At 36.3% G+C, this 13,209-nt stretch overlaps 1 protein-coding gene across 1 annotated transcript in view; it reads right to left on the bottom strand.

Annotated features, from left to right (window-relative positions):
* Positions 1–1,040: 1,040 nt before the first annotated feature.
* UBXN2B (UBX domain protein 2B) overlaps positions 1,041–13,209 on the bottom strand; it is a 49,060-nt gene continuing 36,891 nt past the window's right edge. The window contains exon 8 of the mRNA XM_081070064.1: positions 1,041–4,149. Within this exon, the coding sequence (XP_080926190.1) occupies positions 4,101–4,149 (49 nt within the window). The 3' untranslated portion in view covers positions 1,041–4,100. The remainder of the gene's footprint in view (positions 4,150–13,209) is intronic.

The following is a 13,209-nucleotide window of genomic DNA, read 5'->3' as shown; positions in this document are numbered from 1 at the left end:
ATACTGAGTCCTCATAGTACACACAGAGAAAGAACAAAGAATTAGGAGTGGAAATAAGAATAAAATCAAGTGAAAACTTAAAACACAGAGGAACAAAGAAGAGATTTCAAAACATTTAGACTAGAAGAAAAGTAGGTCAGGAAGTTAATGGGAAAAGAGCTGTTGCACTATGTATTATCTCATATAATTCCCATTACCTATCAAAGGTAGGCTAGTATAATGAGGTAACTGAGGCAGAGTTTAAATGCCTTCACTAGCTGGTAAACGGTGAAGTCAGTCTCAAACCCAGGTGTGTCTCCAAAGACTGGATTCCACCACCATTAGCATTTTGTATTAAGGAGCATTAACATTTTTTGAAAACTTAACTTTAGTATTCATTAAAAAAGAATATTTTTCTACGTAGCTAAAAATATTATCACACTTCACAAAATTAAATCATAATTTCCAATGTACCCATTCCGTATTTCACAAGTTGCCCTCAAAATCATTTACAGTTGGTCTATCCAAATCAGGATCTAGTCCAAGTCACACTAGCCTAGTTGTATTCTTTCCCTCTCCTTTAATCTAGAACATTAATCTAGAAGAGTCTCTTCTTTTCATAACACTTCTTTTCATGATCTGTCCTGTAAAATGTTTTTCTTCTGGGTTTGTCTGATTACTCCTTTGTGACAATTTTTAACTTATTCTACATATTTCCTGTCAAGTGAAAGTGACATCTAAAGGATTGATAGATTCAAGTTAAATGTTTTAGTTGAGAGTACATCATAGGTGACAGGTACACGCCACAGGCAATCCACTAGGAGATGCATAATACCTGGTTGTTCCACCATTAGTAGCGCTAAATTCAGTCAATGAATTAGGAAATAAACACCTGAAGATTAGAAAGTCAGTAAGAAAAAACATATTGTCTTAAATGAAGAGTCAGAAAATGGCAGAGTGGCAGGAATTCTTGAACTGTGATGACATCGTACACGGCCTCATTGCTCCTCTTCCATTGTTCTGATTTTCCCCTTGTGACGAGAGTAAATTTTTTTTTTTTTAATGTACTTGGGCAAACCACATACAAAATTCATTTCCCCATCAATCAATCAATCATCTAATAATTGTAAAACCAACTGATAATCCTTGTTTGTGTCAGTTATTTCATTAGGGGCTGCAAAATGGTGATTATATTTCTATCAACCTCTGTATTTATTAACTGGCATTTTTTTGTTGTTGTAAAGTACAGCTTTTACTTATTAACTAGGGCCACTGGTTATGCAGAAATATAGGTCTTACTGGAAAAACAATAAATGAACAATTTCTCTACTTACCAGTTTACAGAGTAAGGAGTTGGTTTAATGGCTACCTCAAATGATGACAAAGAGGTTTTAATGACTCCTTTGAGAATCATGAAGGACTTACGGATTTTCAGACCTAATTCCAGTTAATTATCATCTTGATGCTGAAACGGTGACAAATTAGGCCAGTGGAACCCCTTCAACCTGACTTTTGTGCCTTTTTGCCATGACCCCATTTTGGTCTTTGAAAACACCCTTACTTTTAGTCACAAGATAACTTGGGCTCATCTTGTATTTATTTCTCCCTATCAAATCTGGAATCAGCTATTTATTCAAGGAGCGCTGGCTACTTTTAGTGAGGGATTATAAAATACCAAAATTTGCACTAGAAATGGTAAGCAGATTTGGTTTTAGTTTTCTAACTAAATTATAATTCTATGGTGAATCTTTTCTAACTCAACTTTGTTCTTATCAATAATTTTTTCACATCATAAAATATTCTACTAAACATTTAAAAAATAATTGAAGTGTTATGTGAAGTCACCATAATTTTTGTTCAATAGGTCTGTGAAGTTAGACTGTAACAAAATTTTTTTTAAAAGCTATTACATATTAGGCCTAAGAAAATTGTATTGGCTTGCAAAATTTTCATTGACTAACCTATTTGTTAATGCCATACTTTAACCAGCTATTCCACAGATATTACTAGCTTGAAAATATTTTTAGTAAGAATTCTCAAATCCTCTGACCAGTAGATAGATCCAGAAAACCAACCCAAAAGGAAGAGGAAAAACCACACAAGTTACAATTTTCTTTGGATTTACGTATTGGTTTAAACTGAGTTGTACCATTTGCCCATCTTTAACTCCATGATGACATTTTTAGGTATGTTATTATGGTCAGTGCTTAGTTTTGTGAAAAAGAATCAGAATTAAGAACTGCAGGACCATGTTCTAATCTCCTCATTCTGGGGATGAGAAAATTGGCACTTGCAGAATTGATGAATGTAGGGCATCCAACTCTATGCATTGTCTCAACTTTCATTTTACAATTGTGCCACTCATGTTCTCTATTAATGGACCTGGTGATTGCAAAGTTTCATGCACAATTTTGGAAGAGGGAAAGGTCAAGATCAAAATAGAATTCACTAGGGTGAGAAGTGGTGATTGCAAAGATAGAAAAGAACCAAGAATTGAAATCTGAGTAATTAGAATTTAGCCTAAAAAAAACAAAAAGGTAAAAAGAATTAAGGAGTAAATTTTGTGACAGTGCATTAGAATGGAGAATTCATAACGAAGGGAGTTGAGACAATTAGTGGGGCATTTTAAATATTTTTTAGGGAGTATAGTCATCAGTACCCAATATACCAAAATAATAAATATATGAGCAATGTTTCATGGGCAATATCACAATGAAAAGAACCCCAAGGCCTAGTACATTGACACCATAAATATTTTTACAATCTAACATTATTACATTTCTGAAAATATTAATTATATTTAGCCAAGTATTCCTTATCTTCAGGAGGTCAGAAAAAGCAGTGTTAAATGATATTGATATTTGGGTAATTCCTTACTTTTATTTTAACAAGTAACTTTTACCCTCTCCCTTCATTTTATTAAACCAGCTAAGGGAAAGATAATGAAGTAAATTCTGTCCCAGGGCCCACGCACCCTCTGGTGGAGATGATAAGTAACCAAATTCCCACATGGTGTCCTAATGTTAACTTGTCAAAGGTAACTATGGGATTTTGTTTTACTATCAACAGCTTCTTGATCTTTGTAAAGATTAACAGGGCCTGTGGCCTTAGGTATTTATTGCCAGATGATGACGTGAAAAAAAATGCCTTCATTCACTGTTACCTATGTGACTTCCCCTCCACACATACATGTTGGTGGGTGAAAAGAGAGTTTTTCTCATCTTATATTCTGGGCTGTTTTATAAAATTGGAGTAATTTTGTAAACGAAGTTAAATTACAATCAACAATAGGATTTTTGATATTGTTAATTGCTGCCAAGCAGTGATACCGGCTGTAGTAATCTCTTCTGTTTGTTAACTTTCTGACTTACAGTTAAATAAGAATACCAGATTCTTGCACTAGATTAATGTAAATAAGAATTTGATATTCATATCTAGTTTTTTTTAAAGACATATTTTTTATAGAAATAGTGCTAGACCTTTTCAAATACTCTACTTTTTCTGCTACATCATTCTTGATGTAATAAAATTTCCATGAAGACAGCAAACATTGAGGAAAAACGTAATAAAACCCTGAACTACATTTAGAATATGTAAGTTACATAGAACCAAAATTACTAAATGATCATAAATTAACATTTCACTTGAGGAAGTTTTTGGTGTTGAAGCTAAGAGTTACCATACTTGCTGGTATTTTAGAGTATTACTTAATTTGTTGAAATTACTTAAAATGCTGAGTACTCGCCATATTTGCTGAATATCTTTTAGAAAATGACTTAACCTCTTTATCAATAATCTGAGTGTTCAGATATCTGTGTGTGTACACTGTGGATGAATAATAAGAAACGAGGAGATGGTTCTTACAGAGTACTGTAGGATGGAAACGGAAACAAACCAAGAGGAAGGAGACACTGACTTCCTCTCTACTCACAATGTGATTCTTCCCGAGTCATTTAACTTTTCCCCATGAGGATAATGGGGATAACATTTATTCTGTTTATCTCTCAGGGTTCTCATGAAAGCCTTGCCCCACCTCATTGCCCACACTTGGCTCTTCTACCTACACATTTTAGAAGGGAGAACTTACTGTTCCAAAGAAAGTTGCCACTAAGTCAGAAAGTTCAGGAAGTAATATTTAGAAGTACACAGGGAACAAAGAGAATTGACAACCTGAGAAGAGAAAGGCAGGAGAAGAATCGAAGTGAAAGTTTCTGTATTGGTAGATTTAGTACGTGTTGGTTAGAAAACAAGCCAACACCACCACTACCCCTAACCCCCACAAAGTGTGAAGATTTTTAGATATTTTGGCATATATCCTATGAGTAAAAGTAAGCACTGACTATTGTTTACAACAGGAAGAATAATGAGACAACCAAATGGGGTTTTATACACTTAAATGTAATTATTTAAGTAAAATCTTAATCTTGATGGGAGAACCATTCATAAAAGGGGACTTAGGGAACCTATTTGCAGTTATGAAAAGAAAAATTTAAGTTATAAAATTAAAAAACCTCTAGAAAAGCAAACACCTTTTATAATTTTATTTTCACTAATAGATTTAAGGTTGAGTCTCTTATTTTTAAAAATAATTTAGACAAGTCAAGAATAGTGTGTAAATCATTCAGTGGTCCTCTTCTTCAGAGATTAGATCAAATGAATATATGCCACACACTCACAGAGGCATAGCATGACTTGGAATTAAATCTAGCTTCTTTGCTTTTTCATTATATCTAAAACAAAAGGATTACCATGGCTGTGGATATAATTTTACGTTAAAAGTCATTTCTTATTTCAAGGACTGCACAGAGAACCCCTGATCATTTACAATTATAAGTTTTAGTGCCATTTTTAATGTCAAATATACTTAAGATTTATACTTACAATGTATTTTTTAAAAAGCTATGCAAATTAAGTAAATTGAGTATTTTAACATACATAAAAGGTTGCTACTAAGGAATATCAAAATTAAGAGAATTTTATATCATTATCTTTCTGAAAAATTATTTCGAGAGCATTGAAGCTCATAAATGTTTGCAGATACCTTGTCTGTTTAAAAGGTTATTTGGAAATCGGTAACTCCAGGTCATTTCTGCCTTCTTTGCTTGCGTGGAAGATTGGGTAATGAAGTTAATTTAGAGAACAAGAAAAATATCTAATGACTAGTGAGAATTTTCTTTGTAAGTTCAGCCAAACTGAGATTGTAGCCAAAGTCAACAATCCCTCAAACTAGTTTGATTTCAAAGTCATGAGTGATATGTGATTAGAGCTTCTAGTATCATCTTTCTGTAGCTTTTCAGTTTATAAATGTTTACATATATTTTAGCACACTCCCAATTTATTGTAAATAAACTCCATTAAATCAACTTTCACTTTTTTGGGGATTATCAGTATTCAAGTAACAAATAAATGATGATGAGGTATGACACTCTAAAACAAAACATCAATGGCTAAAAATTTTAAATTATGTGCAATTAATATATTAAGTAATAGCTATTAAAAGGTTATCAGTACTTTAACTCTGATATAAACATAAAATCTGTAAGAAAATTCTTACTATAAGCAATCAGATTACATGACAAGTGACCACCATAGTTTTCTGAGTAATCAAATAGAACTTAACAGGTTGAGAGGTTTCCACTGTGTTTTCATATAACAGTGGTCTTCCTTAACTGTAAACTTCTAGAATCTCAGCCCCTACCTATTATTGGGATTCAGACAATCTCAGGTATGTCACATACTGTTAGCTTCTCAGGAGAGCATTCCTTAGCCCTCTTCACCCATATCCTACCATGGGGTACTGCCAGAACATTCACTTACAAGGACAGGTGCTACCACTTCTGGAAATGAACCAAGGCTGCCACTTCTAGAACACTTTTCTTCCTCTTCCTTTCAAAACCAATCAAAATGTACAAAAGTTTTCTATCGCCATTATTAACTCAGTTGGCACTATTCTGAGTCTCCCATTTTTAAAACAAGAATGCATATATTCTTCCAATGTTCAGAGGGTCCCATTCACTGATTTATTACTTATTACCATTTACTGAGTAACTCCTACATTTAAGGTACTGTCGTTCCAGGCTCTAAGGGTAGAGCAATGGTTAAGAAAAATCCCTGCTCTCACAAACTCACATTCTGAGAATCTGGGGTGATAGTTAATTTGCATATTGGGAATGGGCCAGCCCATGTCACAAATCTAAACCTGTTAGCCTGAACTTACGGGACCACCTGTCAAGGAAACCAAACCTCCACCTGTCACAATCCTCCAACTCAGCTTCAGCTAGCTCACCTTGCCCCAGGAAACAGGACCTGCTAGTCTTACAGGAAATCCCCACTCTCCTACTGAATTATGCTGTTTCTGGGTTGCCTCTTCTGACCTCTACAAAACTCTCTCTTGCCCCAAATCCCTTGGGAACAGTGCTCCACTGCTTGCGAGGCACTATATCCCCCAATCCATGGATTGTCTTCCATTGGATAAAGGACATCAAATGAGTTACTGAATTGTTTTGTCATTTGACAGCGGAAACAGGAAAGATTGTCTCCATGTTAGGAGATGGAGACAAAAGTCAAATAAATTAACAAGAAAATATCAGGTAGAGCTAATGCTATAGAAACAGGGTAAGGGGACTGAGAGACCAGGCTTCTCTGAAGAAATCACATTTAAGCTGAAGTCGGAATGACATGGTAACAGTGACACTGATCATAAGTAACATGCTGCCTGCCAAATACAGGATTCTACTCTTAATAAGCCTTCAATAAATGTTAAACCCAAGTAATCTCTAAGATATATACTCCTCATTGCAAATGAAGCACACATATTAAAGAATATTAAAGAATATAAAGTCAGATTATTTGAGTTGCCACAGAACACCTATATACACACTATTTCAAACAGTAATATCTATTTACATTATAAACATTTATAATAGGTTTACAAGGCGGGAAAAATGACCTGATCTGATGTCATCATGTAGTTTATATTATGCATATATAAAACAATAATTTGCATATAGTTTTATTACATGAATAAAAATGACCAGATCACTTTAGGGAATGTTAAATCTGACAATGATTTGTAGAAAAGATGAACATTTCTTTCCATAAGATGTTACTTCATCCTACTATCTTCTATGCTCAAAAGCCTAGGCCTAATTACAGATTCCAGGCTGTTGGGAACTGGACCTCCAGTTGCACTCAATTTTGTTCATGCTTTCACTTTCAGGCCTACTGATGTTCTGAATATTTGTAGTTATAGTGATTACTTTAGCCAGCATAGATACTGATAGAAAACTAAAGATCATACTTTTTTACTATTCCAGATCCTAGGATAAAAATGATAAAATCTGTTATCATTAGAACAAGCCTTTACTGCTATTAAAAAGAAATGACAAGTCCAAAACAGAGTCACTTATGCCAAGCAAATCAAGGCTTAATACCTAAATAACTGCAGTTATACCTCACCCAAGAATGTAGTCGTAACTGGGCAGGGTGGAATTTTCTGGTCATCACCAATGAGGTAACCTGCCACATTGGTCTATCCCCCTAAAAATGTAGAAAAAAGAACGTCCAAACCTATAGAGAAGTTTTATAAAAGTTTATTTGAGCCAAAGTTTTGGGGACATGACTGGAACCAAGTTCTCAACAGACTGAGAAAGTGCTCTGGAGAATGGGAGTTCTGCATTTTCTTTTATGCATTTGGAATCAAAGGAAAAAATGTAAGGGAGGTACATGAAATCCATGGGTGGTAGATTAAGGAGATGGGAGAAAACACAGTGGGGAAATCTCCTGGATTGGGTAAATAGCAAAGTGGAGACACATACTTCTTTTACATTGGTGGGTACAGGATAGTTAATAATTAACATTTGCCATATACAGAGATGGTATGTGGGGAACAAGACAACGAGGGGTTCTGTGGTCTCATGCTCTGGTGCCTGCTGTTGTTTTCGAGGGGTCTGGAAAAGAAAATTACCCTGACATTTCAAAGGGCTGTTATCCTAGATGCATAAGAACAAAGACAGGGCCCACGTGAGGTAAAGACTGACCTTTGCTAAGGAAGCGATACGCTGGGGGCTTGACTACCCACCATGACCTGCCCAGTTAGAAAGTTGTCATCAGACCAACCTGTGTGGACACTTTTGGTCACTGAACTTGTCAGGCCTGCCATGTGGCCCCCTGAGCTTGTGAAGTTTATTACACAACCCCTTTTTATCACAGGAAGTAATCTGCCACATAGACCCCTTCTGTTCTACATGTGTAGATGGGTTACTTAAACCTGAAATAATTTTTTTTATGACTTCCTTGTCTGGCCTTTAAAAACCTTTCCTCTTCTGTAGCCTTTGGGGCTCCTCTCTACTTGCTAGATGAGATGCTGCTTGATTCATAAATTGCTCGATAAAGCCAATCAGATCTTCAAATTTACTCCACTGAAGTTTTTGTATCACTGATCAGGACAAAAACTCTGAAGGGGAAAGCATGATGCACTTTATCAACAACACACATTGTAACTAGGTTTTCAGAAATCCACTGTTAGCAAAGTTAAGAAAAATTTGCATCTTTATTTTGGTGGAATAAAAACAGAAACAGTAATGGGAAATTGAGATAAGATTGCTACAACTCAGTTTCTTCTCTGCCCATCAAAAATATGCACCACAGGAAATGTTACTCCTGCTTAAAATACTCTATTAAGCCACTCAAATAAAACTGTCAATAAAGGAAATTTTGAAGAGGATTTTCAATGAATTTCAGTGAAAACATTCTTTATTGGTAAGCAGACACTTAAAACTTTTTGATTACATACATCCTGCCAAACAACTGACCTCACACATGGTTGTCTAACTGCTCATTGTGACATAATCTTTTTTGACATGATTATGGATTTTACAAGTTACAGTGACTGTAGTAGTAAAAAGAAACCCGGAAAATGACTCTAAGTGAAGAAAAACACTATGTAGTTCATGTGAAAGTCTTGTTCATCCCTTCTGGGTGTTTCTTTCTCTCTCCTAATGTAAATCTCTGTATTTTGAAAGACGATTATATTAAAAAAAGGTAGTCATTTTGTATTATATGTACATCTATAGGCACTCCACCTAATTGATAAAAAGAAACTATAAGAATTAAATGTCAAATAATGTTACAGGGTTTGCTTAATTTTTTCCATTTTGTTAATTCCAAACAGGGTAATGCGCTGTTAGTTAAAATGTTCATTTGTTTCAATAGATTATTTCCTTAGGAAGATGATTTTGCGCCTGTGAAAATGCAGCATAGCCCTAGGTCATCTTTTTAATTGAGATTGACTTTTTGAGTTATTATTTATATATTCTCCAAGTGGTTTTCAATTCATGGAAAGCACCAGAGCTTCCTATTTTGAGGGGAAAACTTAAAAATAATTTCTTCTTCTATGACACTGAGCAAAAATTTTCTCTGTGATGGGATCAACACTTCTATCTGTGGCAGTTTTGGTAGCACTCCTGGCATTAAAACCCCTATTATAGGTAAATTCACTGCCTTGAAATAACCAGAGCTTCTCCTATTGGCACAGTCAAGTCAGTTGGCACAGACTTGTGAGTTGGCACAATTCAAGTGAGTTGGCACAGAGGACTTTTCTATATGTGCTGCAGTAACATATACCTTACAAATGCAAAAGTGGCTTTGGAATTAAGCAGTGGGTAGTAGCTGGAAGAAATTTTAGGAACATGATAGAAAAAGCTGAGACTGCTTTAAACACTGTTAGTGTTAAAATGGGTATCGGGTATAAATGGGTATTGGGTATAAATGGGTATTAATGCTACTGACGGCTGCAAGGAAGTGGGGAGCATGGTAGAGAATCCTTACATTGCCATAGAGAATATCTAAATTGTCTGAATAGACGGTTAGTAGAAATAAGGACATTTAAGGTGCTGCAAGTGAGGGCTCAGAAGGAAATGAGGAACATGTTGTTGGAAACTGAAGGAAAAGAGATTACTTGTATAAATGGCAAAAAGCTTAGCTGAACTGTGTCCTGAAGTTACCGTATTTCCCCCAAAATACGACGTAACCAGAAAATAAGCCCTAGCATGATTTTTCAGGATGCTCATAATATAAGACCCACCCCAAAAATAAGCCCCAGATAAAATCGTCAGCCAGATGTACGCATTTAGCACATTCGTTGCAACACACAACGGACGTATTGAATTATAAAATAATAACATTAATATATAAATATAAATAAATATTGACATTAATACTTGAAATAAATGATAATATAAATTATAATTAAGTATTTGTAAATACCCAAGTGGGCACCTTTGGATGAGAGGTAATCGCCTATGTAAACAGATGAACTCAAGACTTACTGCCGAATGACCGATCGGAGTACAGACACAACACACGAATAGCATGTGCACTTGATAACGAATGGACGTGGTTGTGTCTAATATATATCTTCGTAATTCAATACATCGCGTGTTGTAACGGACGTACTTAATGCACTTGTGTGAAATAAAGAAACGTTTTCCGAATTTTGGTGCCTGCGATTTTTTTGTTGCTTGTGTGGATCATCATTCTTAACTGTCATCATTTTTTTGCTATTCCTGTCTCGCAAGTCTTCAATTAACACTTGACTGAAATTGGTAGATTTAAAGGGAATATTTTGACCCCCAGGCAAGATGAGTGCAAAAAGAAAGAGCTACTCTGTCGAGTACAGGAAAGGAATCATGGAGGACTCCTGGGGCAAGAATCTTATGGCTTTCTTTGAAGAGAAGTTGAATCTCTAATGGCGAGCAGAGTATGATAACCTCAGTCAAAAGGTGGACGAAGGAAATGCTAGGAAGCGCAAGTGTGGACCTGGTCGGCAACCATTATTTCCTGAGCTGGAAGACATCATCTGTGAATGGATTGCTGACAGGAGAGCAAAGGATTTGGTTGTGCGCAGGGCCGATATTCAAGCATTTGCCCTTGCAATGGCACCACAGTTAGAAATATCCCCAGAAGAATTCAAAGCATCACAACACTGGCCGGATGGCTTCCTTCAGCGATATGAACTGTCTCTAAGAACAACACTGTTCAAGCTGGAAGATACTGAAGTTATTAAACGTTCACTTGCATTCAAGTCCTTTGTTGATGGCATCGACTTTTCTAAATAGCAGCTCTCCGACATGATTGTTATGGATGAAACTGCAGTGTTTATGGGCCAAGGATCTCAAACAACAATTGATCAGAGGTGCCTCGTCATTCCTTCCACTGGTTATGAAAGTGCACGTGTTACCTGTATTTTGGCAATTTGTCTGGGTAGAAAGAAAGTCCCACCTCTAATCATCACTAAGGGCAAGAAAGATAAGGTTGAACATGTTTCAGGCATTTATGTTCTTGAAACCGAAAAAACCTGGTGTACACAAGCAGTTACAAGGAAGTGGGTCGATTTACTGCTGCCACTTGTTTTGTGAGGTGGCCAAAGAGGTCTGCTAGTCTGGGATTCAGCCAGCACTCACCGTGCTAAAGACATGAAGAACTTCCCTGCAGAGAGAAGAATAAATAATGATTCCCGCAGGAATGACTACCTATCTCCAGACTCTTGATATTGTAATAAACAAGCCATTCAAGGACCACTTGCGCATAGAAATCAATGACTACATTGAAAATAGAATGCAGAGAAATCAGCATGGAAACTTTGTGAAGCCTCGCCTGCATGAGGTCTTGGGTGACTTGGGTGAAGAATTCATGGGATAAAATCACTGACAGCTGTGTTGCCAATGCACTACGAGGAGGCTACATGGACAAGCAGTGCTCATTTAAGGAGAGCTCTATTGCTGGACATGAGAGATGGGGGCCAATGGTTCTACAGGAAATGGAGTAGCAAGAAATTCAAGCCGGAATTCATTTGTTTGCAGAGTTATGACAATGTTCCAGAAGAAGATGATATGACGGTATTTGAATATAGATTGTTGTACATGAAAACATAAGACAACCCCTGAAAATAAGCCCTAATGCGTCTTTTGAAGCAAAAACTAATATAAGACCCAGTCTTATTTTCAGGGAAATACGGTACGTGGAAAGCAGTTGTAAGTGATAAACCTAAGATATTTAGCTAGAGATTTCTAAGCAAAGTATAGAAGGTGCAGCTTCCTTCCTTCCTGCGGATTTATAATAAAAAGTGAGGGGAGACAGATAAATTGAGGAAAGAAGTGTTAAATATAAAGAAAACAGGACCTGCTGACTTAGAAATTCTTAACCTATCCAATTGAGAGACATTAAGAGATTCAGTGTTAGGAAAGCCTGCTCTAGGGAAAGATATGAGGGTGCTGTACAACCTTTTGCTAATACCTGAGAAAGATAAAAAAGGCCTGAGTATTTCGTCACACAAAAGGCTCTTTGAAGAGATTAAGAGTGTGACTTACAGATCCTCTCAGCCATTTCAGAAAAATCCCAAAATAGATGGGATTATCTAGGAAAAACCTGTGGAAGAGCCTCTAGTCTAATGGAGTAAATTCCTGTAACATCAGTAACATCAAAGATCCACAAGGTTTTTGAGACTGTTAACACCAGTAGACATTGCCATCCTAAACTTAAATGGGATGAAACGAAAGATGATTGGACCTCCCACAATTCCACAGGCAAGAAGCACACTGGCAAAGTACTGAGCTGCTAATGTGCTACCTTTCAGGACTGAGGCGTCACAAGCGCAGAGGACGGTGCTTAAGGTTTCCAGGCAGGAATTCCTTCCCGCCCGTTCTCGGGAATTTTTCTTTGCTTTCCGGTTCCCGAGTCCCGAGTAAAGTTGGTCGGGAAATCGGGAAAATTGGGTCATTGAACCCAGTAATACCCACAATGGGAAATAAATGTGCAACTCACAATGTATCCCTTAGACATTTTTTCTATTTATGGCTATCTAAAGTTACATTGTGTTACAATGTTACACACCACCAGACATGCATGCGCAACACCAGAATCAGATATCACATGACATATCACAAGAGCTAATTTTAGCTCTTGTAAATCGAGCACATTTGTTTATAGAGAACAGAAAACAGTTTGTATTTACAGAGAAATATTTGTTTTCACAACCCAGGATTTGACTACAAAGTCATCTTCAGGTGAACTAAGGAAATCTAAGGTAGTTTACCTTAATATGACATTGTAGTCAAATTCTGGGTTGTGAAAATAAGTATTTCTCTGTGTAAATACAAACTGTTTTCTGTTCTCCACGATGCATCGTTCCCACAAGGTGACGGCAGATACTACCAACCACATTCGATCAGT

This window comes from Rhinolophus hipposideros, assembly GCF_964194185.1.
Source record: "Rhinolophus hipposideros genome assembly, chromosome: 13".
Taxonomy (NCBI): Eukaryota; Metazoa; Chordata; class Mammalia; order Chiroptera; family Rhinolophidae; genus Rhinolophus; species Rhinolophus hipposideros.
The sequence above is the reverse complement of the archived record's forward strand: the minus strand, read 5'-3'. Positions and strand labels throughout refer to the sequence as shown.